Source organism: Mycteria americana, chromosome 9 (assembly GCF_035582795.1).
Source record: "Mycteria americana isolate JAX WOST 10 ecotype Jacksonville Zoo and Gardens chromosome 9, USCA_MyAme_1.0, whole genome shotgun sequence".
In the NCBI taxonomy this organism is placed as follows: Eukaryota; Metazoa; Chordata; class Aves; order Ciconiiformes; family Ciconiidae; genus Mycteria; species Mycteria americana.
The window spans coordinates 26,107,201-26,135,175 of record NC_134373.1 but is presented as its reverse complement, the minus strand read 5'-3'; the positions used below and the strand labels follow the sequence as shown (position 1 = coordinate 26,135,175).

General features: G+C 63.1%; 4 protein-coding genes across 6 annotated transcripts; 2 read left to right on the top strand and 2 right to left on the bottom strand.

Annotated features, from left to right (window-relative positions):
- Positions 1 to 442: 442 nt before the first annotated feature.
- Positions 443 to 11,103, bottom strand: ATG9A (autophagy related 9A). The gene is made up of 14 exons (XM_075511418.1): positions 10,960 to 11,103; positions 10,561 to 10,603; positions 9,136 to 9,201; positions 8,678 to 8,839; positions 8,433 to 8,574; positions 6,719 to 7,467; positions 6,169 to 6,322; positions 5,766 to 5,945; positions 4,631 to 4,876; positions 4,115 to 4,335; positions 3,590 to 3,707; positions 3,179 to 3,401; positions 2,893 to 3,035; positions 443 to 2,786 (listed from the first exon to the last, which is right to left on the bottom strand). Exons 1-14 carry the CDS (start codon positions 11,060 to 11,062, stop codon positions 2,781 to 2,783), a joined length of 2,556 nt encoding a protein of 851 aa, XP_075367533.1. The 5' UTR covers positions 11,063 to 11,103; the 3' UTR covers positions 443 to 2,780.
- Positions 11,104 to 11,247: 144 nt separating this feature from the next.
- On the top strand, positions 11,248 to 18,381 carry ANKZF1 (ankyrin repeat and zinc finger peptidyl tRNA hydrolase 1). 3 transcript variants are annotated; one of them, XM_075511479.1, is made up of 16 exons: positions 11,248 to 11,304; positions 11,669 to 11,800; positions 12,081 to 12,190; positions 12,555 to 12,657; positions 13,052 to 13,236; positions 13,515 to 13,630; positions 13,922 to 14,075; positions 14,301 to 14,523; positions 14,720 to 14,821; positions 15,033 to 15,188; positions 15,303 to 15,419; positions 15,859 to 16,132; positions 16,601 to 16,712; positions 16,836 to 17,003; positions 17,117 to 17,187; positions 17,753 to 18,381. In XM_075511479.1, the coding sequence occupies exons 2-16, from the start codon at positions 11,674 to 11,676 to the stop codon at positions 17,871 to 17,873; spliced, it is 2,139 nt and encodes a 712-aa protein (XP_075367594.1). In that variant the 5' UTR covers positions 11,248 to 11,304; positions 11,669 to 11,673; the 3' UTR covers positions 17,874 to 18,381. The 3 variants fall into 3 exon arrangements, with proteins under 3 accessions (XP_075367594.1, XP_075367592.1, XP_075367593.1); XM_075511477.1 differs by having other exon boundaries at positions 15,009 to 15,188; XM_075511478.1 differs by lacking the exon at positions 11,248 to 11,304 and having other exon boundaries at positions 11,648 to 11,800; positions 15,009 to 15,188.
- A 219-nt stretch (positions 18,382 to 18,600) lies between these two features.
- Positions 18,601 to 24,491, bottom strand: GLB1L (galactosidase beta 1 like). The gene is given in 17 exon segments (XM_075511476.1): positions 18,601 to 18,835; positions 18,910 to 19,125; positions 19,471 to 19,602; positions 19,897 to 20,010; positions 20,144 to 20,233; positions 20,307 to 20,381; positions 20,517 to 20,635; positions 20,928 to 20,968; positions 21,189 to 21,310; positions 21,495 to 21,553; positions 21,643 to 21,823; positions 22,211 to 22,305; positions 22,580 to 22,640; positions 22,891 to 23,041; positions 23,369 to 23,541; positions 24,068 to 24,319; positions 24,321 to 24,491. Coding segments are annotated over 17 exon segments (2,223 nt in total). The 5' UTR covers positions 24,444 to 24,491; the 3' UTR covers positions 18,601 to 18,616.
- A 547-nt stretch (positions 24,492 to 25,038) lies between these two features.
- On the top strand, positions 25,039 to 27,669 carry STK16 (serine/threonine kinase 16). Its single transcript, XM_075511480.1, has 7 exons — positions 25,039 to 25,175; positions 25,989 to 26,208; positions 26,288 to 26,421; positions 26,497 to 26,617; positions 26,698 to 26,793; positions 26,860 to 26,981; positions 27,071 to 27,669. The coding sequence occupies exons 1-7, from the start codon at positions 25,090 to 25,092 to the stop codon at positions 27,207 to 27,209; spliced, it is 918 nt and encodes a 305-aa protein (XP_075367595.1). The 5' UTR covers positions 25,039 to 25,089; the 3' UTR covers positions 27,210 to 27,669.
- Positions 27,670 to 27,975: the final 306 nt, after the last annotated feature.

The following is a 27,975-nucleotide window of genomic DNA, read 5'->3' as shown; positions in this document are numbered from 1 at the left end:
CCCCACCACCGCCCCCCCCGCAGAGATGGGGCCGGGGGGGTGTCGGCGTGCGGGACGGACTCCCGGGGTGGGGGCCAAGGTGGGATCCCCGACGCCGAGGCCCCGCTCCCGCTTATCGCCGCCACCAGCCCAGCCCTGCGGCACCGAGATAGCCCCCGCCGCCCCGGCGAGGGCCCGGCCCGCCGCAGAGGTCAGGCAGGACGGCACGCTGCCCTCCCGGGGATAAATATAGCCCCTGCCTCCCCCCCCGCGGCCCCTGGCCGGCCGGGATTGAGCTCCCGGGAAGCTCCCGGCCCAGCAGGAGCAGCGGGAGGCACCTCGCAGCCTCCTGCCGCCATCACAGGCACCAGCGCGTCCGGCTTCCTCGGTCGTCCGCACCGTGGCCGGGTCCAGGCAGGCTGCACGGTGCCGCGGGATGAAGGGAGACTCGGACGCCGGCAGGGATGATACAGCCCATCTTTATTCGGCGGCTATACAGCTGTACAGCGAGGGCACGGCGGGTGCGATACCGCGCTCCTCGGCGACCCCCGCGCCCGCACGCCCCGGGAGGAGATGAGGAAGAGCGGCTCGCCATGCACATGGGACACTGACAACACAAGTACAACATGCGGCAAGGACTCGGGCCTGCTCCTGCCCGGCCTATCCCTCCTGCAGGCCCAGGGAAAGGCCCGGACTTTCCCCCCTGCCCCAGAGCACTGCCAGTCTTCAGCTGCTCAGCTTAGAGATCAGCAACGAGTCCCCCGGGAAGCCCTGACGTGGCATCCCGCAGCCCCCGGGGAGGCTCACCTCTGTGCCCAGGTGCCAGGGGAAGCCACTGGAAAGCTTGGGTTCCTGGGAAATTTGCTTTCACTTTCCCTTCACCATGCCATGACAGCCCCAAGCCAGAGCTGCTGCGGGGTCATTGCAGCCATTCCTCCGCAGGAGGACCCCAGCAGCACCGGGGTCCGCAGACCTCCTGCCCGGCTCAGTCCTGACCCCATCTCAAGCTCTGCTTTAGCACACTCCGTTTGGTCTCTTACAGACCCCAGAGCAGTCACAGCTCCGGCCCATCCCACCCCATTGCAGCAGGGAACCCGCCACCCCCAAAGAGCCTGCCCCTGCATGAGCACCCCGGCCCTGCTCGTGCCCTGGCTACCTGGCTGCATGCACCCCTGCAGCGCTGGGAGCAGCCGGCTCGTCAGCATGCACCCAGCCCGGGCTCAAAGGGCAGAGGGCAATAACCCTGGCAGGGGAAGAAAGGTGGCCCTGGACTCCAGGGATGGCAGAGGAGAGGCTGCGGTGCTCGCGGAGGGCATGGCAAAAGCAAGCAGCCCCTGCCCCAGGCAAGGGGAGGGAGGGAGGGAGGGAGGGGAAAGCAAAGCCTGGCAGGAGTTAGTTGGGATGCAGATCCTCACAAGCTGCCACTGGAAGAGAGGAGAGGGAAACCAGAAAGATGGTGGGAAGGTCTTGTCTGAGGCCACACTACACAGCTGGGATGCTGCTCCCCCCCCACCACCCCCCCAGGGCTGGGGTTTGCCTCTCCTTTCTGGGTTCTTGCCCTGCCCGGGCATGAGCCAGGTGCTTGGTACATAGTCTCCACAGCAGCCAGAGGCATGTTGCAAGCAAAAGGATGGTTTCAGGAGGGAGGGAGGAGCTGGGAGCCCCTGGTTGAGACACGAGATGTACCACAGCCTTTGCTTGGGGAAGAGGAAAGGCCCAATACCACAGAAACGGCCACATCAGGAGGACAGACCCAATGCACCACAGCCTGGGCACAGGGAAAAGGCCTTTTATCATGCCTGCAGGAAGGGAACCAATACACAGAGCACAAGACCTTCAGGGCGGGTCCGAGGGGGCTGCGAGCGCTCCCGGGAGATGCCGGGCTGCCCCACCCCGGGGTCTGTTTGGCACTGCAGGAGGGCCCGCTAGCAGCCTGCATCCCGTGAGTGCCGCGCAGGGGGGAGGATGCTGCCCTAGCCCAGAGGTATGGCACAGAGGCTGCCAGCTGGGAGAGACATCAGGGACCCCACTGACCCTTCCTTGGGGGCAGGGGATGGGGCAGCTGTCATGAGAGTTAGGGAAGAGCTGCAGCATCCCCAGATCCCAGCCAGAGCTGTTCCCACCAGTTCTAGATCAAACCCCTACCCATGCCAGCAGCAGCTGGGGCCTGTCCCTCTGCAGGGTGCTGGGGCGGGGGGGGGGGGGGGTGACTGCCCCACTGCTGTCCTGCTCTGGGCTGAAGGGCACATCGGTCCTCTCCAGGAGGGCGACCATGGTCCTGGGCACCTCCCCAGGGCTGGAGGCAGGGCAGGTGTGGTGCTACAGGCTGAGCCAGACCCCTCACAACAGCTCCTGCCTTCATGTTGGAGGCAGGTCCCAGCTCTGGGCAGACATCTGGAGCTGGTGCCATCTCACATCCCTTCGAAGAGCAGCTGCTTGCTGCCACCTCCAAGCCAGTCCACAGCTTCCCACTGCTAGTCCTGTCATGTCAGCTTTCACAGGCTGTGCAGCGATCCTCCGACACGGACGACACAGATGTGAACACAGACACATGTATGTACTCACACACGCATTCACCCCACGAGTCAGAGTGGCGTTGACTTGACACACGGCTGGACACAAAGTGCCACCGCAAAGCCCCCGGCCTGGCAGTTTTGTCTCTTCGGCAATTGATGGCAACAAAATGGGAGCCCAGGACTATCCTGTCCACTCGGGATGGGAGAAGAATCAGGCTGACGCCACATCCTGCTGCCCAGGCGGCTCCCCGTCTGCAACCCCCACGAGATCCCCAGTCTACAAGGCTATACCTGGAAGACAGAGAGGGGATGTGGCACTTATCGGGACAGGTGCCAGCACCCCAGCCTGGCATTCCGAGTATACCTTGCCCCTCTCAGCCACAGCCTTCAGCCCTACCTTGTGGATCTGTGGTGGAAGCTCGTCCTCTGAGCTCTCCTCTGGCACAGGCTCTGGGTGTCTCGCCGACTGCCCGTCCTCAGCCCAGCCTCCCAGAGGGAGGCGAGAGAAGTGTGATGGGGCTCTGTGTACTGTGCCCGGGTCTGCAGGAGAGGCAAGGAGGAAGATTGGCTACCTGGGGGCCTGTCAGTCTTCAGGGGCAGGCAGGCTGCTCATGCCAGTCCATACATGGCATCGGTTATGGGGCTTTGACCTGGAGCTCAGATCTCCGTCCTGGCTCCTGTACCTGTGATGCCACCATATCGCCGCTGGAAGCCAGTCTGCAGCGCGGCCATCTCCTCGGCTGGCTGCCGCGGTGAGGAGAAGGGGTAGCTGGCAGAGCGAGGGATGGGGACGGGGGCACCCCGCTGAGCGTCCAGCTCCTCATGGGCGCTCTCTCCACTCTCGTCGCTCTCTCGCCGGTGCCAAGTGTGTCGCTCGGGCTCCAGCTGGGTGTGCTGCTTGTGCAACTGCAGGCCAAAACACAAGTGAGTCAGCTGTGTGAGAGAGCCCAGACACCAGAACACACCCCAACACTGCGCACACACACGTCTCAGCTCTCACTCACACTGGCATCCCAATCATTCCAGACAGGGCAGCCCACTCCTGCCTGTCCTGCTTCACACCCCTCTGGCCAGCCCAGCTCCAGGCTGCTCACCTCGTGCATGTAGAGTGCGTGGAGACTCATCTCGGTGGAGGCGTACTCCGACAGGATCATACTCTGTAGCTGACCCTCCCAGGCGCTGCTCCCCGAGCTCATGGTCCTCGCATCAGCGCTGCCATGGGACACACAAGTGGTGTTTGCTGCCCAGGTGCCCCCTACACACCACACAGCCCCCCTCCACTCTAACATCAGGCTTGCAGACATCTGCTCCTGGGCTGGGTAGGAACTTCTGTAGCATCTCCCCAGATGCACAAGGTGACCAGCCCTGCTATGGGACTGCCTCTTCCCTACCAGGCATTTCTCACCATTGTGGTACCTACAGGAGAACATCAGAACCCCAACACTGTCCTTTGGGGACAGCCTAAGCACCTGGGCCTAACTGCTTATGAACATGCCCCTCACTGGCCCAGGCTGTAGAGACAAATGCCACTGTGCACCTAGGACAACAGGATGGCAATCAGACAAGGGTTTAAGGAATTTGCAAGGTGTCCAGCCGCCCCTCTCCAGCCTGCAGCTTACCCAGAGGCTGTCATGGTACTGGCGCCGCGAGGCTGGGCTCCCTCTCCATCCCTTCCCGCTGTCTGGAAGCCGCTGGGAGGCTGCTGGGCAGACTGGAGTGGGGAGAAGGAACGCAGGGCCGAGGCCACTTCGGAGAGATGGCGGGAGGCCTGTCCATCCCGGCCCATGTGGAAGCCCAATACCGAGGAGCTCGCTATTACATTGGCAATCAGGCTGTGAGGCTGCAGAGTTGAAAGGGAGAGAATCACTGTTCTGTGCAGACCTGGAGGCCTGGTCCCTGCATAGAACTGAGGCACCCCAGCTCTCTCAGCCCCTCTCCCACCTCACAGGGTCCCAGGACAGCCTGCTGCCTTCTCTAGAAACCCAGCAGCAGTCCCAACTAGTGCTGATCTATCACATTTGCACCCCCAGATACAGCCCAGGCAAGGGCAAAATTGCCCAGAGGGCCTGATTATCAGTTTGCCAGCACCCAGCAAGCACCCCAAGAACACCCCGCATCCCGCCCAGCCTGGGCACCTCCGACTCCGACTGCAGGGACTGGATGGAGCTAAAGAGGGCGTTTTCGGGGAGCACAGCCTGCTGAGCCAGTGCCACGCTGCTGTCCCGGTGCACCCGCTCCTTCAGGAAGCCGATGAAGGCCGTGCTCTCGCGAGGTGGCTGCCACTTGGGGTTGGTGATGGCAAAGTGCATGAGGGACAGCTCTGTCTTGCCGTCCTCAGCCTGCTGGTAAATGGAGGCCTCCGTCTTTCCTGCTGACATCCACTGCAGAGCACAGACAGGTAATGAGGGACAGGATCTGCTTTACACCCCCACCAGGCCTGGGAATCCTACAGTCAGTCTGGGCAAAGCATGCAACACCCAGCATAAGCTGGGCCACGGCTCCACATGTAGCAGGCGCTACACCAAAAGCCCCACACTAGTTCAGCCCTCACAGCCTGGGGAAGAAGCAGCAAGCACAGCATCTTCCACCTCCACCCCAGAACATGCATCGCTGCAAGGGAACCGGGGAGACGGAGACTAATCACAAAATACAGAGCTGAAAGCCTCGTCTTGCACTCTCCAGCTCGCAGCAGGAATGACTACAGCCAACAAATGACTGCTCTTAAACGCTTCCGGCCACAGTGAGTCCACCCCCTCCCTAGTTTCATGGCCCTGTCACTAAGGAGTCTTTCCTGACAAGTAACCTAAATTCCCAGGCACAGGAAATAGATGGATCCCCTTTCCCTCTGCACCAGATTTTACATAATGGAAAATGCTTCCCATCTCCCTGAGGCTGTCTCTCTCCTGGGCACAAGCAGCCCAGCTTCTTTAAGTCAGTTCCCAGTGGTCACACTTTCTAAATGTCCAAATACCCCCATTCCTCTCTCCTGAGGACACAGGACTCCTGGTTGTGAAGACAGGCAAGGACATCAAATAAAGAAATAACAAAGCCTGGTTCACAAAATGTCAGGTTAATAACCACAGCTGGGCCCCAAGAGCCTTCTGGGGCTGGTGACCTGTGTTGGCAGGCCCAGACACGCAGCAGGGAGGCAGGTGGCTGGGCCGGGCTGTGGGCTGCCAGGAGTGGTGAGTTACGGCCTCTCATGGGTCTAAAGGACCAGACATGCTGGCAGGGAGCCCAGGCTGCTCTCCCACCACCCATGGGACCTACCGCCGGGTGGCCATGCTGGCGCACGTCCATCTGGGCAAAGGAGCAGGTGTCGCCCACACCCACCACCTCCACGGTGAAGTTGCGGAAGAAGTCAACGATGTCCAAGGACTTGGGCCGCAGGCAGACAATGAGGATCAGGGGGGTAATGATGGGACTCAGGAGCTCCTCCAGGATGAAGACCTGAGCACAGAGATGATGGGCTCAGCACAAGCTTGAGGATGTCAAAAAACCCGCAATCCCAAACCCAGCCCCCAGCTCCAGCCCATCTTCCGGGGCAGGGTGTCTCCAAGAAAGCTGCCTTGTTCCTCTGCGAGCCCAGGAGCTGCTCAGCTCTCTGGCAGCTTCTCCCTCCTGCAGGGATGGGGGCGAGTCCCCATCCCAGCCCCTTGCAAGCCAAGCTCACCGCTTTGTACTGGAAGAGCTGGGCAAACTCGTCCCTGGTCTCGTAGCGGTGGGCATTGCCCTGCCAGTGGTCAGGCATGTAGTGGATGTGTGCCAGGATGACTCGCAGTAGCTGCTCTGGGCAAAACACCAGGTGCTGGTCGGGGATGAAAGACCTGTAGGACAGGACAGGGAAACATCACACCTCAGTTCCTGGGAGATCTCATCCTGGGAGGGCAGGGTGACCAGCCCGTATCATAGCTCCGCCTGTAGCCTTCATGCCCAACCCAAACCTTCCTGCCAGCCCAGCCCTGGGGTGTTGCTGGAGGTATACAGCAACTTCATATATGTATATCATGTATGTATGATATACTCATATCATACAACCACTGCACCCAAGATGACCACTACCCCCTTCTCCTGCCTGCCCCTGACTCTCCCCAGCCGCGCCCTTCACTCAGGCAGATTCATGTCCACTTGCAACCAAAAAGCATGTTTGCATGGATGGTTGTCAGCCCCACTGCTCCCCACAGCACTGCCAGGAGCACGGGGGCAGCACAGACCCACCTCACCTGCACACCGTGATGCCCACCCCGAGCAGGGTGACTGTGGTCAGGACGTGCTCGACTGCCAGCACGTCCTCATCGTAGATGGTGAGAGCGATGAGCACAGCCAGGATGGAGCCAGCAAAGAAGGCCACATTCTTGGCCACGATAGTAAGGAGCGGGGAGATAAAGCAGTTCATGTACTTGGAAGCTGGCTTGTACCCTTTGCTGAGGCGTGAGTGCAGTTCGTGGTCCAGCTCGTTGAAGTGACGGAGGTAACAGCGGCCATAGAGAGACCAGCAGCGGGCACCCAGACTGCCTGGCTCCCGCTTCAGGATTTCCGTGTAGCTGAAGAAGGCGTAGAGGATCTGCCAGATGAGGATGAGGGGGCAGAGGAGGAAGTTAGCAATGCCAATCCAGAGGATACGAGTGCTGAGCTTCTCAGCCAGCTCCAGGCGGTTCCCAGCCCGCTTGTACTCGGCCTTCAGGCTCCACTCGTTCTCAAAGAGGGAGCCGGGCCCCCAGAAGAAGATGAGCTCGAAGTTGTACTTGAGCCCACGTGTGTAGAAGACAGTGTCTCCCACCAGGGGCAGGCGGAAGCGGATGGGCAGCAGCGACTTGTTCACCATGGCCACCATGTAGTTCTTGAAGCGGAGGATGCGGTGGTAGATGTCCAGCTCTGTCAGTTCCTTCTTGTGGATGCAGATCTGGTGCTCCTTCTGGATCTGCACGATGCGGGCCTGCACCTCCTGCCAGGTGTAGTATGGCAGGGTGGACTGGAAGGGGGCAAGCGGCAAGGTTAGGGGCAGGATGCGTCCAGGGACGGGGTCTGGGCTGAGCCCACTCAAACAGCAGGTCCCAGCACGCACCTCGGGGTGCTGATGAGGCACATGCGACACCAGGACACGAGGCACCTCCCTGCACCGCTTCAGCCTGCGGCAAGCAAACCCCATACCTTGCCCCAGTGCCCTTCACCCCTAGATTAGTGCAGATGACTCTTTCCCAGCCACTCACACGCCAGCTGCCTTGGAGGCACGAACACAGCTCCAGGCTCCCCATGGGTCCTCTCAGAGCTGCCATTTGGAGTCAGCAGGGAGACACAAAGAGGGGAAGGGACTTAAGCAGTGTCCCAGAGGGAGCCTGTAGAAAAGCTGGGGACAAACCAAGCCTCTTGGCTCACCCCACCTTTCTCAAGACACGGTCTCTCCTCAAAAGATGCACACACACCTTTTGATGTTGTCTATCAGAGCAAGGACTCTGAACTAAGATATATGTGCAAGCCTCAAACCCCATCTTTGACACACCAGTCTCCAGTGTGGCCTTCACCAACTAGGCAGCTCCATGCCTCAGTTTCCCCCCCCCAGTAAACAAGGAAGATGACATTGTCCACAACCCAGGGAGGTACGAGGATATCCTCACTTATGCCTTTTCTGTTGAAAGGCATCACAGAAAAGGCCATGACCAAAGAATAAACATATTGGGTGACAGATGGCAGAGGCATGTGCCAGCAGGCAGAGAGGCAGGCTGGGCAGAGAGGGGTTAACACGCAGGAAGCTGGCTGCTGGAGAAGAGGCTGAAAGGAGACTCATGTGGTTATGGAGCAGAGGGAAGAGCACTCGGTACAGGTCTCCCAGAGAAGCTGGCTCCGGAGAGGAGTGAAGGCGAGCTGCTTCTCACCACTCAGCAAATGCCTCCCGCGTTCCTTTGCGGCCCCGCATGCGGCCCTTGGCCCGCTACTTACCATGGGGATTTTGAGGGCATTGATGTAGAAAGAGTGAATCTCCCAGTAGCAGCAAATGTTGTAGATAAATTTGACAAGTCGGTGGATCCAGAAAACCCCAGCTATCACCAGGATGCAGATGAGGAAGCTGTTTGCCTGGATTCTGCAAGCAAGAAGAGGCAAGTAGTGGGAGACAGGCCCAGGCAGGTGTCCTCAGTACCTGAGAAAGCAAGAACAGTGGCTAACATGCCCTCCGCTGCCCCTACCTTGCACTGCAGACATTTGGAGGCAGGAAGGCATCCGGGAGAGTCACCTTAATGGGCTCACTGGGATGCTGGCTGTGATTTACCGCTTTGTTGGCAAAAAGGATGTCGTAATCAACGCAGCTGATAAGAAAGGTGGTGAATGCCACCACAAAGATGAACTGCCTGTGAAAAAAGGGAGCAGGTGTGAGGCAATTGCCCTTCTGCCCCCCAAAACGTGAAGCAGGCAGGGTCATGTGTCACAGAGGTGCATTCCCACAGCCATGGCGGCAGGAAAGCTCAAGGGCACCAGTTCCTCGAAGTGGAATGCAGGTTTGGGGCACGGAAAACCCTGACGAAGGGGAGACAGGACAACTGTAAAGGGAACCCTCCCTCCCACCCAGCTGCAGGAGCTCAGCAGATTCCTGTGGCTGTTCCCCAGCAGCTGCCACAGCCACAACAGAGGGGGAACCTGCACTTACATGAGCTCAAAGATCTCTCCAATGAGCATGCAGGTGAAGCCATTCTTCTGATGCAGGTTATAGACGTGAAAGCTACAGTCAAGGAGAACAGTCTGGAGACTCCTTCCCTCTGACGAAGGGTGGAGAGGCTTCTGTCCCACTGGCATCCAGAGCTCCCCAGCCAAGTCTCCCTCCTCCACCAACAGAAACCCCCTCACATCCCTACTGCTCAGCAAGCTGGTTCTGCACTGCAGGGAAACACACTCTGCCCAGGCAAAGCACAGCTGGGATAAGAGGACTTGGCTCCATCCAAGCTCCTTTCTTCCCCCACCCAACACCCAGAGGAGGGGGGTCTGTCCCAGCACAGAGCAGAAACTCAGCGTGCCCTCAGGCCGCACAAGGATGGGCAGGGCAGGCAGGCCAGCACAGAGACAGACAAAAATGCATTTAATACCCCCAGCACATGTGACCGGTAGCCCCTGCTCCTGACCCCTGGTAATGTCGTTAGCATAACTAACGCCATTTTATAAGGCAAGCAGCCATTCTCCGTGACCGAGCAGGTCACGTATTAGTTCCCTTTCCCCCATTATCAGGCTCTGAAGGTCCTGTGAATCAAGTAGACAAACCAAACGGATTTCTTCTTCCCCTCCCTACCGGCCTCCAAGATTCCTGGCCGCCAGGCTGATTACTCCCTTCCTTGCTGGCCTTGAAGGTCCCAGGCACGTGGCCAACCCAGTGGTGGTGATGGCCCCACCACAGAACAGGGAAGCGTAACAGCGCACAGAGCACTGTCCACAACATCAAGGAGTTACAAGTCCTGAGTGGGAACTTGGACCGGAACTGCTGCTGCACAGTGAGACCTGGCACTCCCCAGTGGCCAGGAACACCTCCACCGTCATCTGCTTCCTCCCAGGACTGAGTGACTCGTATGCTTTTACCTGATTTTCAAGTCTAGATTATGATAGTCTATGATACAGCAAACCATGGATTAAGATCTGACCCTATCTGCAGAGAGTCCAGGTGATTAGAAACCATAAGCTAAGCGGTGCTATAAAATTTTGTACTACGCTACTTATAAAACTGTACTACACCGATTCTGCTTACAGAAATCCTGTGCTATTCTGATTACAAGTTCTGTGCTACGCGAACCATAAAATCCTGTTAAGGAAATAAAGCTTTAATTGTAACTACAACTCAGTGATGCCATCACTCTGCCAAGGATCCCTAAAAGAACCTGCCTGTCCCCTCAGTGTTGGGTGACAGCACCCCACAGGCACGGGGGTTCTGCCATCCCCCAGCCCCTCTGGAGCCGTGTGGTGTCCTCCGGGAAGGGGCAGGCGCTGCCCCAGCTCCGAGTTACACCAAACCCGGTGTTTCCACCAGCACTGAGAGCCCAGAGGGCGGTGGGGCGCATCCCACCTGAACCCCGCCCTGCGAAAGGATATGCGAGAGAAGAAGAGGTCCAGGTTCTCGATGTGATGCCACGGAGCTGAAGGAAGACAAGCGCGGGGTGAGGGGCCCTCCGGCACACCCTGCCTTCCTGCGTGTGGGGCACAACCCCACCCCTTCCCCCCTGTCCCGGGCCCCCCGAGTCCCTAAACCGGCCCCGCAGCCCCCATTCCCGGCTGCCCCCGGTGCCCAGCCCCTCCCCTCGGTCCCTGGCTGCTCCCCGCGTCCCCAGCCACCTGGACCAGCCCGGATCTGCCCGCCGCAGCCCTGACACCGCCGGTCCCCAAGGCCTCCGCCGCCTCACCCTTCCCCACCCCGCTCCCCTCAGGCTCAGGCCGCCGCCTCCCCGCCACCGGCGGCCAGGCCCCAAGCCCCGGTGCCGGTGCCGCCGCTCACACTTGGCGCCCTCGGGGACGTGGACGAGCAGGTCGCCGCCGCCGGGGGGGGACTCGGTGGAGGAGCTCTCCAGCCGCTGGTACTGCGTCTCGAAGTGGGCCATGGCGGGGCCCCGCGCCGCCGCCACCGGCCCCGGCCCCGGCCCCGGCCCCGGCCCACTCGGCCCCCGCCCCGCGACTGGCGGCCGCGACGCCCAATGGCAGTCGCGGGGCGGGACGGAGGACGGCCAATAGGAAGGAGGGAGGGCGGGAGCCCGGGATGAGCCTAGCGGCGGCCCGTAGGCGGGGAGGATGTGACGTATTCCAGCTGAGGGGCGCTTCCGGGCTAGGGCGGCAGCGGCCGCACGTGAGTGGCGGGGCGCGCGCCCCCGTTACCGGCGGGGCGGGAATCATGGGGGTAGCAGCTTCGGGGGGCGGCGATCGCGGGGGTAACGGCTGGACGGGGCGCATCACGGGGGTAACGGCACCGGGGGACTGACGACGTGGGGGGGATCCCGGGGGCAGCGGCCGCAGGAGGGTCCCGGCCGCAGGGAGGGCTCGGGCGGGGGGGGAGGGGTGGGCCCGTGGGGCGGGGACACCGGAGGGACCCGAGGCAGGCGGGGAGAGGGACCTCGGAGGGGGCGGAGGCCCGTCCGGTCACCCGCGGGTGGTTCCCGCCGCCCCCGGGGCCAGACCGGTCGCTCAGGCTCTGTCCCTTCCGCTGGGAGCAGCGGCGATGCCGGCCCCGGAGACCAGGTCGGTTTTCGAGGCCGCCCAGGACCCCGTCCTCCTGCACGGGCTGACCCTTGTCACCGGAGTTGCTGCGGACGCGTGGGCTGCCGAGCCGGCACCAGTGAGCCAGGGTGCGTGGGGGCGGCGGGGGCGGTTATTTGGCCAAGCTCGTGTCCGCCAGCCCCAAGCCACGAAGAAGGAAACCTGTCCCCAACCCGGCTTGGGTGGCTGCCCTGGAGCTTGGCCACGGGAGCTGCCTGGTGGGAGGGTAAATGGGCTTTCCTTGGTGTCACCCCAGAGCTCCTCCTACAGCCGCAGGGGTCTTTGGGTGGCTGAGAAGAGACCCAGGCCCCCCCCCCCCGCCGCTCCTTGCGGGGAGCCGCCTGTGCACAGCCCTTCCTTCTTTTCCAGAGAAACCCGCGGATGCCAGCAGTGAGGAGCAGGCCCACGGGGTCCCCGAGGTGCCGGAGCGGATGTGCTGCTCGACCTGCGGGCAGGTGTTCGGCAGCCGGAAGGAGCAGGTGAGTGCAGCCGAGCAGCCAGCGTGAGGTGGGAGCGGGGCTGGCACGGCTGGCGGGGTCCTGCTGCGGAGGCTCAGCCCCAGTGCGGTGCAGCCCAGTGCTGGCTGCTTCCTGGAGCTCCGCTGCACACGTCCTGCTGGGATCTGGCACTCAGATTCTGCGTATTATCGCTTAAAATGCCATTTACTGCAGCTAAATGGTATGTGCAGCACAGGCCTGCGCCTGTTCAGGTTAACTGTTACGTGGGATGATGCAGAGTCCCAGCACCGGTTCAGTCCTCGAGTCTGTCGCCTCAGGCACTTTGGTGGGGGGGTTTTCTGTGGACCACCAAGAGCCTGCCGGCTCACGCCTCTTTCCTCCACAGACTGAGCACTACCGTCTCGACTGGCACCGCTTCAACCTGAAGCAGCGACTCCTGGGGCGCCAGACGCTGCCAGTAGAAGTGTTTGAGGAGAAGACCCGCGCAGGTGAGGAACGAGGACCCCAGCAGAGCCCAGAGGCCATCAGCGGCCTCACTGGGGCTGTTCTGTCCAGGGATGAAGCCCCTGGCTACCCCTGCCAGCTCAGGGTCCCTTTGTTCTGCCCTGTGGGGTCTCGTGGGGGTTCAGCACTGCTCCTGAGCCCTGCTGACTTGTTATGGGAAGAAGGGGGTGTTCTGCCTGAGTCCTCCCTATGCATACCTGGGGGTCCAGAGCCCCAGACACCTGTCTCCCCAGTCCACAGCCCCCGTGTGATATGTAGGGTATCAGACGGGACAATTCTGAGGCTGTGGGCTGGCCCTTGGAGCCACCTGCAAAGTTTTGGGGAAGCTGTTGGTTAATCTTAGCCCTGCTCCACTGCTCCATTTTCTTTCCCTTGCAGGTGATGTTTCCAGCATCTCAGGGTCTGATTCGGAGAGCTCTGATGAAAGCAGTGAGTCAGAGTTGCTGCCCTCTGCCAGCGACAGCCCTGGGACCCCCCAGGCCCCCCGCTCCCACAAGGTGCTGCTCCGCAATGCGAAGGGCCAGCTCATCTCCACCTACCGCTGCGTGCTGGGCACTGGGAAGGCAAGTCACAGCTCAGCTTGTGGGGAGAGGGACCCCAGAGAAGGTGGGTGGCACTGCGGTGTAGACATCTGTATGACGGTCCCCCACATCCCGTGATGGGAAAGGTGGTCTCTGGTGCCAGGTCAGAGCCCCAGGCTTGCTGGTGGCCTAGTTTTTGGCCCTGGGGTGCGCCCAGAAGCCTGCTTCTGGTGCCAGCAGAGGGGCTGGTCTCTGTCCTGGGGGACAGCAAGAGGTGGCAAGGTGACCCATGGGTGCTAGGAGGAGTGTCTGTGTCTCAGGGTGGCAGCGAGGAGCCAGCAGAGCTGACAGCATCACTGCAGAGCCTCAGTGCAAGCACGTGCTGGGTTGTGCTGATGATGGGCGGCGGGCACTTTGCAGGAGCTGTGTTCCGGGGGTGAGTACAGGGGGACAGAGCTGGGGTTGCCTCTCTGGGCAGGGTCAAGTGGGGTTAGGTGCTGGATGGCCATCCCCTCCCTACTTCTCCATCGCAGTGCTTACCGCACCCTGGGCACCCGCAGCTCCTAGTCTTTGCTTGAGAGTTGGCTAAGCCCAGTTGCGCTGCAAAAGAAGTATTAATCTTTAGGGCCCCAGGGGCAAGCCACAAGCCCTCTGGGGTCCCAGGAGGATCAGCTCACCTCCTCTCCATGCATGGGGCCCTGTTGCTCATGCCTGCCCCTCTCCACAGGCCCCAGGTGCAGGAGCACAAGACCTTCCACCGCTACACGGTGCGAGCCCGTCGGGGCACAGCCCAGGGCCTACGGGACGCCCAGACCCCGGGGTCGGCACCCAGGTCGGCCGGAGCCTCCCTGCGGCGTTACAACGAGGCCGCGCTGCTCAAGGTGGGGCTGGACAACAGCACTGGGCTCTCGGCAGGGAGACGTGGTTGTGGCGGGCTCCATGGGGTGGTACCATACTGCTGCTGGAGGGCATGGGTAGGGTGTGAGCTCTGGAAGGGGGTCACGGCCCAGTTGAGGCTGCTCTGTCCTGGGTCTGTCCCTGCTCCAGAGCTACCTGTGCCCACGCAGTGTGCTCAGGACCCCATAGTGCCTCCCCTTCCTCCCCAGGATATTCAGGACCTGCTAGCAGCCTGGGCACAGCACCTGAATGAAGCTCAGCGCATCTTCCTCCGGGCCCCACGCCACAACCAGGCGCTGCTGTTTGGTGGCAGGAACCCACCCCTCACCCGAGGCGACCCTCGCATCTGCCACATCCCCCTCAGCACCCGCAGGGCCACCCTGCGAGAGGTGCTGCGAGTCCATGCCACGCTGGCCAGCCTGCAGGTGTATGGTGAGTCGGCCCAGCCCTGGTTCCCCAGTGCCTGTGGGTCAAAGCAGGCGGGGTGACGTGGTCCCTTGTGTAATCCTGTGTGTGTTAGGGGATGCTGCCCTATGGGGTTGAGGTGCTAGCTCTCCGCCTCTCAATCCCTGGAGACATGGGGTGCTCCATGTTCCCAGGCAATGACAGGAGCACCCTTGCTGCCCAGGGAAGGACACGCCACTGGAGGACATCACTGGGTCCCCCAAGAAGGGCTGGCAGAAGAGGCAGTGGAAAGCAGAGATGGATCCTCCGCAGGAGGACACAAGTGGTGAGTTGAGCTGTGGAGCAAGCAGGGGGGTCTGGTGTTATGGTGCAGGGGCCAGGTTTGCAGCCCTGTGAGAGGGCTTGGCACTACAGTGGGGATCTGCAGAGTGTGGCCTCGTGCTGGGCAGGAGAAGAGCAGGGTGTGCTTGGCTGAGAGCCCCGAGTGATTCATGCTGTGTGTGGGGCCTCAGCCCCTGTCTTATCACCTCCCTCAGCCCCAGAGGAGGGGGAGGAAGAGGAGGAGGAAAGCCCTGCAGGGGAACTGGAGACTGTGGAAGTGACACTGGGAACCTTGGACCTCCGGGAGTTTGAAGTGATGCCCAAGCGAAACCGCAAAAGGAGGAAGAAGAGAGACAAGAAGGTGGAGAAAGGTGAGGGGGAAGAACTGGCCAGGGGCGGCGTAGGAAGGCATTGGGGAAGGGGCTGCCATACCTGGGGTACAGGCTGGCCCTGGCCCTATTCCTCACCCTGTGCTCCCTGTGCAGGGCCCCATGCTGAAGATTCGGGATGCCATGGTACCCAGCGTGGGCAGCCCGGCCTGGAGCTGCTGACGGAGCTGCAGGGGGAGGCTGGGGCTGAGCCCCTTCCCTGGGGCGATGGAGGTAAGTGGGGTTGGGAGCTGGGCCAGGTGGATGCCTGCCCATTTGCTGGGGGCTTTGCAATGGGGTGAAGAGTACATTGTCATGCAGGTGCCCAGAGCAGCTGGGTGTGGGATGGCTCTAGTGCAGCCACATGCCTTCGAAAGAGCTGTCTGTGCGAGTAGTAGCTCTGAAGCAGGGGCCAGGCAGCACCTGGCTAAGCCAGGCATGTTGGGGAGGATTGGAGCGGTTCTCACCTCAGGAGAGGACTCAGCTGCTGCCAACAGTGCCCAGCAGTGCCGTGGTACATTGCCACAGACTCTGAAGGTGCTGGAGATCCTGCAGTGCCCAAATCCAGCTAGCAGGATGATGCTTTAACTGCATCCTGTGGGTTTCCTGGTCAGACCAGAGCACTGCTCTGCCCAGGGAGTCATCAGGCTCCCCTCCTGTTCTTCCCTCATAGGAGACACTCAGACCCAGCTCCGCGACGCCCTGTTCACTGCCTGCAAAACGGGGGACGTGGGAACACTGCGGCACCTCCTGGGTCTGCCAGAGAGCGGGGGCCTGCCAGGGGACCATGAGGATGGGAAGGACGCACAGCCCCTGGATATGCCTCTCTGCCTGCTCAACCAGCCCGTGGATGAGCGCGGCTGCACCCTGCTTCATGTGGCAGCGCGTGCAGGGAAGGCTGAGGCTGTGTGCCTGCTGCTGGAGGCGGGGGCTGACCCTGCCCTCAGGTACGGCCGCAGGGCACCCAGCAGTCAATGAGCACAGCCCAGCTGTGGGAGCCCAGCAACTCACTCCTGTCTCAGCCACGGGAGACTGGTGCCAGCTTTGTCCTGGGACAGCCAGGGTTGGTCTCTCCCCGCTGGAACATCTGAGTTTGTTACGGGAAGCCTAGGAGGTGAACCACCATTCTCTGTTCCTACCTGGGTCTGGGCAGGCGGACACTGCCCCGAAGTGCTCCCAGGTTTATTGGTAGGCAGTTCAGAGGATAGGGATGAGACCAACCTTTGCAGGGCATTTGAGATGCAAGAAGGGGAGGATTTGGGGATTCTGGTGTAGGGATAAGCAACTTTCCCCTCCTTGGCTGTGATACCCTGGCCTGCAGTACCCGCTGCACATCTCTGGGGAGTCGCTGGTCTCAGCCCAGTGGGACACAGGCAGCAAGATGGCAGAGTGAGCTGGTCTTCCTTGTCTCGCAGAGACGGGCAGGAGAGGACCCCCTACTGCGTCTCTGCTGACAAACTGACCCGCAACACCTTCCGCAAGTTCATGGTGGACCATCCAGACAAGTATGACTACAGCCGTGCCAAGGTGGGTGCCTGCCCTGTGCCCTCGCCTTCTGGGGGCTGGGGGACCCCAGAGCAAAGCGCCCCTCGCCCACTCGTGCCGTTGCCTCTGGCTCAGTGGGAGATGCTGACTGCCCTCTGCCTCCAGGTGCCAGGGCCCCTGACGCAGGAGATGGAGGCCAAGAAGCTGGAGAAGAAGCGGGCACAGAAAGCCCAGCGGAAGCAGCGGGAGCAGGCCCAGCGGGAGGAGCAGCAGCGCTGGGAGCAGGAGCAGAGAGAGAAGCAGCGGTTCGCATCCCTGTCCGACAGGGAGAAGGTGAGGCCGTGCATGGGGAAGGGGATCCAGCCCAGCTGGGGCAGTGCGACGTGGTGGCTCTGGGCACAGCAGCTCCCAGGGGTTGCGGGGGCTGAGCTGTCTCTGCTCCCCAGAGGGCCCTGGCTGCTGAGCGGAGGCTGGCTGCACAGCTGCAGGACACCGGCACGACTCTTGCCAACATCAGGTAACAGCCCTGGCAGCATCACTCTGCAGACAAACTCTCCCACGTGAGCACAGCTGTGCCCTGCCCTTCTTGTTACAGTTCTCATTTCCAGTCTAAAGCTATTCCCAGCGTGCCTGTCTAAAAGCTTTCTCTCTCTCTTGCCCTGCCCCCTGAAATATTTTGGAAAGGACAACTTGGTCCACTTGCAGCCAGATCTATGGCAAGCCAATCCCCCAGCCACTCCTGTGCCCCTGACCCTGCATCCCACGTCCCTTCCCTATGCCACCCCACAGGCTTGTGGGCAGCCAGCCCTGCCCGTGCTGATCTGGGCAGGGGCTTTACAACCCCTGTGGGGCCAAATTCCCCCATGTTCAGCCTGCCTCGAAGTGCCTCGCCCCACGCAGCATTGCCTCCTGGGAGCGTGTCCTGGCCGGGCTGCTGGGTGAGCTTGTAGGGCCAGAGGAGCCCCAGCTCCCTCATGCTGCTGCTGTCTCATGTCACAGTCCAGGCAGTGAATCCTCTCTGTTCCTCTCATCCTCTTGCAAGTGTCCCCTTCGCTCAGGGCCACCTCTGGTCTTTCCTGCAGCCGCTGCTGGCATTGTGGAGAGTCCCTGCTGGGCCGGATCCCTTTCCATTACCTCGACTTCTCCTTCTGCTCCACGGCCTGCCTGCAAACCCACCGCCGGGCCCGGGCCAGCCACACATAAGGCTGGGGACTGCTGCTACCTGCCAAGGAGCGATGTGGTGGAGACACGGCTGAGCACAGGGAGAGCCTGTGGAGAGGTGCTGGTTGGAGGGACTGAGCTGGCCATGTCACTCTCAGGGGCAACTCTGGCAAGGCTTGGGGCAAGAATGTCACTCTGGGTGATGACTCTGGGGACACTACAACCAGGAGGTCCCTATGTACCAGCGTGAGGGGCCAGGACTGCTCCATGGCCCAGCGCCAGCTGGGGGGGATCTTGCTGCCAGCTTTTCTCAAGGCTACCTCATAGGCTGCTGCGCGTGGCGGTGGGACAGATCCTGACATATCCAGACCCCGCAGCCCTGAGCGACCTGCAGCCGTGCCTGTGGGCATCCTCTGGGCTGTACTTTGCCCTCTCCTCTCCTAGATGCCATCGGTGTCTCAGCCGTATCATGTTAGCAACTACCTCCTCTGCCTGCATTGTCAATAAAGAGGTGCCTTGACCCCCCAGGCATGCGGGGGCATCAGCATGAGCACTGGAACTATTTGGGATTAACATGCAAAACAAGCTCAATTTTGAGCCCCTTCCTCCTTAGCACAGACCCTGCCTGGCCCCAGAGGAGGGCAGGAGCTCTGGATATCCATGCCAGGACCTGTGCCCCTTTCCTAGGGCCCTGCAGCCCCTCCACTGGCCCCTGTGCTTCACCAGCCCCCTGCCACCTCCATAGCCCCAGCGAGAGGCGATGCTGGCGCCCAGCAGCCCTGCGTTTATTCTGTGGCCGCGGTGCTGCGGCTGAGGGTCCTGTTGAAAAGGGGTTGGTCGAGGAAGAGCAGGAAGGGGGTGGGAGGTGCCCCTTCCAGCTCCAGCACTGTGATGTTGTTGGGGCGGCCAACGTGCAGCACCGAGCCGGGCACAAAGAGGGTCTGCTGGGGCCCACGGCGGGGCCAGTACCGGCCCAGGTTGAAGCCGTTTATCCACAGCTGGCCCTGGAAGATGGAGACAGGACTGAGCCGTGTCCCTCTCCACCTTCACCCCCTCTCCCAGCGACGCACCGCCTTACCTTGCTCCAACCTGGGAACTTCACGAAGGTGTCCCAGGCAATGCCGGGGGTCTCAAAGGTCCCGGTGTAGAAGGCTGGCCCTGCTCTGCCCCGGCTGCTTGATTTCGGCAGGGTAGTGTGGGGCCAGCCCTGCTGGATGGCAGTGTCTATGGCCAGGGGGTAGATCAGCCAGTTGCTGAGAGGGCTGGAGTCCAAGGAGAGGTTCCCCAGCAAGCCCTGAGATGGAGCAGGAGGGAAAAAAAGGTAGCAAGGTCTGCCATGGGCAGGAAGATGCTTGGCTTCCCCAGGCCACGTTCCCCTCGCAGCAGTGAAGGTGGGATGGGATCCCTCCGAGGGGCTGCGCTGCCCTGGCAGCGTAAGGGGGAGAGAGGGGTGCCCATCTCGCAGCCTTATCCTGGTCCTGGCAGCTTTGCCAGGGGATGGTGTGAGATTAACCAGGGAGCAGGTCTGGGGGTGGCCCCACCGTGGCTGGGGTCTGTTGTGGGTGGCAGGAGAGGGGATGTTTGGCCACGCAGGTGGCCAGGCCATCCCCTCCGGAGCCCCAGGGCCCTCTCCCCTCACCTTGAAGTCACTGATGTTGGCCCCGAAGCTGATCCTGCCCATGTTCTCCAGGAGCACGTCCAGGGTCTCCCCTGCCCTGCCTGTCACACGCAGTGTTGTCTGCCCGTCCCGCTCCAGCGTCCCCCGGTACTCCTGCAGCCACAGGGTCAGCGCTGCCGCTCCGCGCCCAGATCCCAGCGCCCTGAATGCTGCCAGCAGCCTGCCAGTCTAGCATCCCGCTGCCTGCCCCCCCCAGAGCGGGCCCAGGGCTGCCCTCTGCCCCCAAAGGGGGAAAATTTGGGCCGGAGGGCTACCCCACAAGGGCTCGGTGTGGCTCTCGGCACCCTGGCTGTCCCCGAGACCCTGGCATGGCACAGCCCTGCTGCTGGCAGGTCCCACAGCCCTCCCGAGCGCTGGGCCGGGGGGGGTGTGCTCCTGCAGCCTCACCTGCTCCAGCATCACGTAGCCGCGGTCGCAGACGCTGTGGGGAGGAGCACCCAGCGTGGCCGGGTCCAGGACGTCCCGGGGCAGCTGCGTGCGGTACACCACAAAGCCATGGGCCTGCAGGACACAGCAGAGCAGCACAGAAAGGGAAATGGGGCTGGAGATGAGCTCTGCTCCTCCACTCCGGAGCCAGGGCAGGGCAGGTAAGCCGAGGAGCCTCCCCCCCCAGCGTCCCCTACTGCACCCTCACCTGCTTTATGGCCTCAAAGGTGAGGGGGAACTGGCTCTGGATGGGCCCGGAGGGGCACAGCACATCCAAGACATCCAGGAGGTCAGCGTACTGCAAAGAGAGGGACGGGCGCTGGGCAGCCGGGCAGTGCCAGGCAGGGGCAGCCCTCAGGGCAGGCACTCACCTTCCGCAGGGCCACCCAGCCGTAGGCGTACTTGGGGCTGGCGGGTGGCATCGGACCGACTGGCAGGGGCTGGAACTGAACAGTGAACTGTCAGCTGCCCCCCAGGGCAAGCAGGGAGATGTCCCCTGCCAGGTCCCGCTGTGTCCCCCTCTTCCCTGGCACAGGCAGTGGTGCCCAGTGCTGTCCCCCTCCTCCTGCCAGGCTCAGCACCTTGCTGATGACTGTGCGGATGGCAAACAGCTTCTCGGTGGGGTCTCCCGCCTCCGAGAGGGGGGCATCGTAGTCGTAGCTGGTGGTCACTGGTTTGTACTGGTCCTTGAAGTCAGCACCTGGCCGGGGAAGCAACGGGAGCTAGAGGAAGGGGCTGTGGCAGAGCCCAGGGCATGGAACCCAGCCCCAGGCTGGCTGCAATGCAATGGGGGGGGGCATGACCCAGAACTGGGAACCCCTGTCTGGGGACAAAAGGAGCCCCCAGGGGGGTACCAGCTTGAGTTCAGGGGCTCTTGGGTATGTGTCAGCCTGGCCCATGGGAGAGAACAGGAGCTTGAAGCAGGGGGATGGCCAAGGAAAGCCCCCCAGCCCTGCAGTGTGCTCCCCCTCCCCACAGCAGGTCCCACTCACCACTCCAGTAGGCAAAGTTCGTCCCCCCGTGGAACATGTACCTACGGGACACCCCAGAGAGCCCTGTCAGCACCCCCACAGACCCGGTGGAGGCTCACCAGGCGCTGCCCCCTTCCCTGCTGCACCCGCAGTCCCAGCCCTGCCTGCCTCCCCCTGCCCGAGCCCTGCAGGACGAAGGTGAGCGGCAATGCCCACTCCGATGCTGGCAGATGGGAGGGCATTGCACCCCCAGGCTGTGCCCCCCACCAGCTGACTACTTGCATGTTGACGTTGGCTCCCAGCTGCAGCATGTCCTCCAGCCCCCGGGCCACCCGCGCCGAGCTGGTGCTGGCGTGCGCCTCCCCCCAGTAGTCCAGCCAGCCCGTGTAGTACTCGGAGTTCACCTGGGGGAGAAAGGGACTGTCACCTGCCTGGAGCCGGGGCTCTTGGTACCTCTCTGTCAGCCACATCCCCCCTGCTCAGCTGCAGCCTGGCCCCAGCACCCCTCTTTGCCTCATCCCCCAGTCCCTCTGCCTCCCCAAAGCCATCATGGGTCATTCCCCCCCACGGCGCCCACGCCAAGCTCACCAGGGGCCCCTTCGGCTCGACCCGGCGCTGGGCACCGAACGCCTCCGTCACGTTGGAGCCTGCGGAGGTGGCGGGAGGGAGGTTGGAGCAGGACGGAGCTGGGACCCCCATCCCCTCTCCTGCTCCTCCTCCTCCCCCACAGGGGTACCTGGCCCAAAGTCGACGGTGGCGTAGAGCCCCTGCAGCGTGCCACAGCGCAGCTCCTCCGCCCGCGTGCCGTCGGTGGTGAAGAGCAGCACCTCGCTCCCCAGCAGTGCCCGGAAGGAGCCCAGCAGGTGCCGCAGGTACTCGTAGTCGCAGGCGTAGTAGCTCCCGTATTCGTTCTCCACCTGCGAGCAGGGAAGGGGCCGGCACCCAGCGTGCACATGGCAGGGCTGCCGCCAGGTCCTGCCACGCACTGGGATGAGCACCCAGCTCCCCTCTTCCCTCCCAACAACATTAGATGTCGTAACAGCCCCCAGGTGCGTCCCAGGACTGACCTTCCAGCCCCACTATGACCCCCAGCTCTGCTAGTGTCCCTCAAACCACAACCGGGGTGGTGGCAGGTACCCCAGAGTCCCAGCCCTTGAATTTAAACCCAGGCCCAGAGGTCAGGAGGGATTTATCTAAGAGCTATGCCAGATGGGGGCATGGTATAGGGGGTACAGGTGGCTTTTTGGGGCACATCCAAAGATGACCCAGAGCAGGGCAGGGGGCCAGGTCCCACAGCACCCTACCTGCACGCTAATGATGTTCCCCCCGTGCTGGTACAGGCGTGGCTTGATCTTGGGTAGCAGGACATGGAGCCAGGAGTCCACAGCTGCCAGGTAGGCTGAGGAGAGAGAGGGCAGCTGAGCCTGGCTGCAGCATCCACCCCAGCCCACCCGCAGCCAGCCCTGCCAGGAGAAGGATGGGGCAGACGGGGCAGAGCCAAGCGCGATGGGGAAGCGGAGGTGGAGGACGAACTACGGCACTCCCAAAAGATGGAGAAGAGGATGGGAGAGACTACGCAGCAGGGCTGGCAGGTGCGTGGAGAGAGACTGGCATGCCAGGACTGGCACCAGGCTGTAAGGACACGGTGGCCAGAGCCCCGTGCTGAGGCTCACCGGGGTCGGAGGAGCGCAGGACGATGTCTGGTTTCCACAGCAGCCAGGCAGGCAGGCCACCCTGGAGAAACACCCGCAGCCAAGAGGGAGGCAGAGAAACCACTCAGCAGCCCAGGCTGGCACACAGCCGAAACCAGACCAGATCAATGCTAATGCTCGGCACCAGAGTGGCATGTGCCCTGCGGAGCGGCAGTCTGGGCATGGCTGGCATGGCACCGGGGCCAGCGTGCCAGCGGGAAGGGCCAACCCTGCTGTGCCCTTCCCAGGCCACCCATGACCCCTCCGTCCCAGGTCTGGGGGCTGGGGCTCACCATCTCCCACTCCGCACAGATGTAGGGCCCTGGCCGCAGGATCACCAGAAGCCCCAGCTCAGCTGTCAGGTCCAGGAAGGCTTCCACATCCCGGTCCCCAGCAAAGTCATAAACCCCCGGCAGCGGCTCGTGGTAGTTCCAGGGGACGTAGCTGGGGCAAGAGGGGAGATCGGCATGCGGGGGGAAGGGCACCCCGGAACGAGAGGGAACCATCCCACAGGCTGGTCCCTCTGCTTCTGGGAACTGGCCTTCAGCCTGGGCTGATGGAACTGGGGCTGAACTGAGACTAGCCCAGGCTCATGCTTGTGTCTGGCATGGGCGTCCTGGGGGTCACAGTCAGCCCAGCGCAAGGGCTGGTCCCCGCTCCCTGTGATCAGACAACAGCCTTGCCTCCATCCCTACTCCGGGGACCCCAGAGACCCCAAGAGGCCGCGGTGGCTGTGGGCTGTGCGCCGTCAGGGCTGCCCCTGTCACTTACACCTGCACGGCGCTGAGCCCACTCATGTACATCTTGAGGAGCCGGTCCCTCCAGGCGGGGCGCGGGACGCGGGCATAGTGGATGCTGCCCGAGATGTAGCGGAAAGGGGTACCATCCTTGCGGAAGCAGTCCTCCTCGTAATCCAGCTCGAAGGAGCGTGCCGGGGGGCAGGCCTGTGGGAGAGGAGCAGTGCTGGCAGGCTGCAGACCCTCCCCAAGCCCAGCTGCCCCCTCCCACGCTCCCTGGGGCAGGGACTGATGGGGGCTGGTTCCTGGGGGGGACCCTCCCCATCCTCGGTGCAGGGACAAGCCTGGGGGGGACCCTCCCGGGGGGACCCTCCCCATCCTCAGTGCACGGATGAGGCAGGTACTACGCTGTCCCAGGAGAGCAGGAGGGGCAAGCAGGGCAGCCATTTGCACCACCTGATGGCCCCCCTCACTAATCGAACACCCTGCGGCTGAGCTGGTGGCATTTTGGGGGACGAGTGCTGCTGGGGATGGATGCTGGGAGGGCAGGCAGGGAGCTGGGAGCGCAAGCAGGACGTTGGGGCGGGACACGGGCTGCAGCAGAAGGGAGCCAAAGCAGGAAGAGCAGTGACACGGGAGAGGAAAGCAAGGCAGATCCCGGAACCATCCCACCAGATCCTTTGCAGCTCAGCCCCACGCGCTTCTCCCAAACTTTCCACCCGTGTTTGCTAACCTGTGTGTGCAGGAGCCCCGCTGCCAGCAGCAGGGCGAGAGCCAGCAGCCCCATCCTCGCTGGGCGCTCAGCAGGCCCGGGACGGGGGACGAAGCGGGACGTGGACACCACCATCACATGATCCTTCTCGGCCGGCGCCGGGCGCTTCCTCCAGGTCCTAAGTGCAGGCAGCTGGAACAGCAGCACAGCTGGGGGGGAGCATGGGATAGGGGGTGAGCGGCTCCGGCTCCCCACGCCTGGGCCAGCTGCACATCACCCCCCTCAAAGCCCACCCAGCACGGGATGCAGGGAGCACACCACTGCCCGAGCCGGCGGACACATCCCCGGTGCCCCCCGGGGTGGTGGGTGACACACGTTGAGGGACAAGGAGCCTCATAAAAGTGTCACCACCAGACAAAACGCCTTCGAGGGAGCTCAGCCCACTGTTTTCATCAGAGAGGTGGCGATGGAAACCTCGGTTATAGCTCCGGCAGGGGGGACGCTGCTGCTGTCTGCGGGAAAGGAAAACGTCCCTGGACCGAGGGCCGGAGCCTGGTGACAGAGCTGGTGACAGAGCTGGTGACAGAGCTGGTGACAGGGGTGTCGGGGAGGTGCCGCAGGGCAGGGCGAGGGGGCGATGCCCTCGGGGACGAGCCCTGCTGGGGTGGCCTCGCCATCTCTGTCCCCTGCACCGCCCACCTGCCCGCCCGGGCGAGGGTCGTGGCTCACCGGGGCCAGCTCCGGGGAGCGGCGGGGCTGCGGGCTGCCGCTACCAACGCCACGCTCGCACCGGGGGATGCCACCGCGCTGGGACACCGCGTTCCAGCCCGGTCACAATGCGGGGCGAGCCCGGGGCTCGGCGCTGCGCCCCGCCCCGCCGCGCTCCGCTCCACCCGCAGCCCGCCCGCTCCGAAGGAGGGAGCGTGAGATCCCCGCCGCGGCGGCAGCGGGAACGGGGAAGGCTGCAGCGCCCCGCCCTGTGGGTGACGCGGCGGGTGACGCAATGGGTGACGCGCGGCGGCGGGCGATGACGCGGGCGGGCGATGGGGCAGGCGCTGTGCGTCTGCTCCCGCGGCACCGTCAGCCTGGGGGGAGTGCGGTACCTCCTGCTCCACCGCCTGGCAGAGGGGTCCGCAGGGGTCTGGGGCGCGGGGGGGTCCACGGGCACGGGGGGACGCTCGGCCAGGGGGCTGCTGGGCTTGGGGGGGATGCTCGGGCGTGGGGGGTGCTTGTGCGTGGGGGGTGCTCGGGCGTGGGGGGACTGCTCAGACATGGAGGTGATGCTCGGGCACGGGGGTGCTTGTGCGTGGGGGGATGCTCGGGCATGGGGAGTGCTTGTGCGTGGGGGGGATGCTCGGGCGTGGGGGGGATGCTCGGCCATAGTGGGTGCTTGTGCATGGGGGCATACTCGGGCGTGGGGGGGATGCTCAGGCATGGAGGGATGCTCAGGCATAGGGGATGCTCGGGCATGGGGGGGATGCTCGGGCATGGGGGGGATGCTCAGGCATGGGGGGGATGCTCAGGCACGGGGGGATGCTCAGGCATGGTGGGGTATGCTTGGGTGTGTGGGGGATGCTCAGGCATGGTGGGCAGGTGCTTGAGCACAAGGGGTGTTTGGGCATGGGGGAGGTACTTGGGCATGGTGGGGGGAGATGCTTGAGCATAGGGGGTGCTTGTGCATGGAGGAGGATTCTCATGCTGGGGTTTGTCATGCCCAGGAGTGGACCCATGGGAGTGGGCGTGATTGGGCCAGTGGGGTTATTCATGCAGAGGGGGGATGCTTTGGCTGCCTGGCAGGTGCCCCCAAGGTGGGGGGAACGTGCATGCCTCAGGGGTTCCCATGGAGAGGGGTGCAGGCACCCGCTGCCCTCTGCCCCCTGCTCCTGGGTGCTCACAGTTGAGGGTGGGACACCCAGCCCACGCCATGCTCGGCTCCTCGCAGGGGCTTCAGCTATGTGGACCTGGTGGAAGGGCTGCGGGACGGGCGCTTCTATGCCCTGAAGCGCATCCTGTGCCACGACAAGGAGGACCGTCAGGCCGCCCTGCACGAGGTGGAGATGCACGGCCTCTTCGACCACCCCAACATCCTGCGTCTGGAGGCCCACTGCATGGTGGAGAAGGGTGCCAAGCACGAAGCCTGGCTCCTCCTGCCCTACGTGAAGGTGAGGGGGGCTCCCCTGGCCACCCCCACCCCCTTGCTGCCAGAAGCGGCAGTGGTGACCGGCTGCTTGCGTTTGCTAGGGAGGGACCCTCTGGAGCGAGGTGGAAGCACTGCGAGGGAAAGGGACCTTCATGCCGGAGCAGCGGATCCTCGTCATCCTCCATGGCATCTGCCGCGGGCTGCAAGCAATCCACAGCAAGGGCTACGCGCACAGGTGGGGGTCCGGCAGCCCCAGCTGGGGGGGTTGGCAGGTGGCCCGGCGGGCACTCGGTGACATCCATCTCCGCAGGGACCTCAAGCCCACCAATGTGCTGCTGGATGAGGGTGACCGGCCCGTGCTGATGGACCTGGGCTCCATGAACCAAGCTCGCATCGAAGTCAATAGTTCTCGGGAGGCCATGGCTGTGCAGGTGGGTGCCCTGGGACATCACCCCACCAGCCCATCCCTGCCCCGAGCCCTTCATCGCCACCCTCACCCTCCTCTCTGCAGGACTGGGCTGCCCAGCGCTGCACCATCTCCTACCGTGCCCCCGAGCTCTTCACGGTGCCCAGCCAGTGCGTCATAGACGAGCGCACAGATATCTGGGTAAGGATCTGCCCCCCAGCCCCCATCCCACTGCCGCGGGGCTGCCCTGACCCTGCTGCGCTCCAGTCCCTAGGCTGCGTGCTGTACTGCATGATGTTTGGGGAGGGCCCCTATGATGCCATCTTCCAGAAGGGTGACAGCGTGGCTCTGGCAGTGCAGAACCCTATCGTCGTGCCCCCCACAACCAGGTGAGGGGCTGGGGAGGGCGACCCTGCGCCCAGGCAAGCCCACTGCGCTATGCACCATGCAGACCCCCCCCTCACTGTCTTTCCTCCAGATACTCGGCTGCCTTGCAGCGCCTGCTCTCCTCCATGATGACGCTGAATCCCCAGGAGCGACCCAGCATAAATGACGTCCTCCACCAGCTCGAGGGACTGCAGCCAGCACCGGCGGGCCAGGACACCACGCAGATCTGAGCCCGTCCCACGCCTCGGTGGCGATGCGCCCCGAGGACGAGCCAGGGGAAAAGCAGCTGCCCTCGTCCCTGCTCCCCTGCAGAGGGGATTGCTGCACTCGGGGGAGAGCTGCTGCTCTGTGCCAGAGGCGTGTTGGATTTGGAGTGTTCTGTGCCCTGGATGCTGCTGCCTGGGTCTCGGTCTGTGCCCCAGAACTGTGGACGTGTGAGCTGCTGCTAAACACGGGGCCCTCGCTGGCCACTGCCTCCCCCGGGGGTTGCAGAGGAGGATGCTGTGGGACCCCGCAGCTGATGGCAGCCATGGCCCCACAGCTCTACACCCCAGGAGGGTCGCTCCTGCCTGGGGCAGAGCCGCGGTCCGGGTCCCAGTGCGGTGCTGGAGCGAGGCGGGGGGGACCCAGCACCTGCTCCGCCGCTGCTCTAGGCACCAACGTTGCCTTGTGTTTGGAGTAAAAGATGTTATTGCAGAGGTGTGGACGTGTCCCTGTCTGCAGGGAGGGGGTCCTCGCCGGGGGCACGAGAAGAAGAGGGCACGCTGCCTGGGTCGAGCAGCCAAGCGTTGCTGGAGGGGAAGGGCAGCAGAGGACAGCCTCAGTGGGGCAGCGCAGCCAGAGCATTAGCAATAAGCAGGGAAAGTTAATCCCTGGCCCCAGCACGCTCCTAATGGGAGTTAACACAACTCTGCAGCTGGAGCCAGGCACCGCTGTTCAGAGCCTCCGGGGCTGGGCACTGTGGGGGGGGACTCATCACAGCACAGGCAGGCAGGC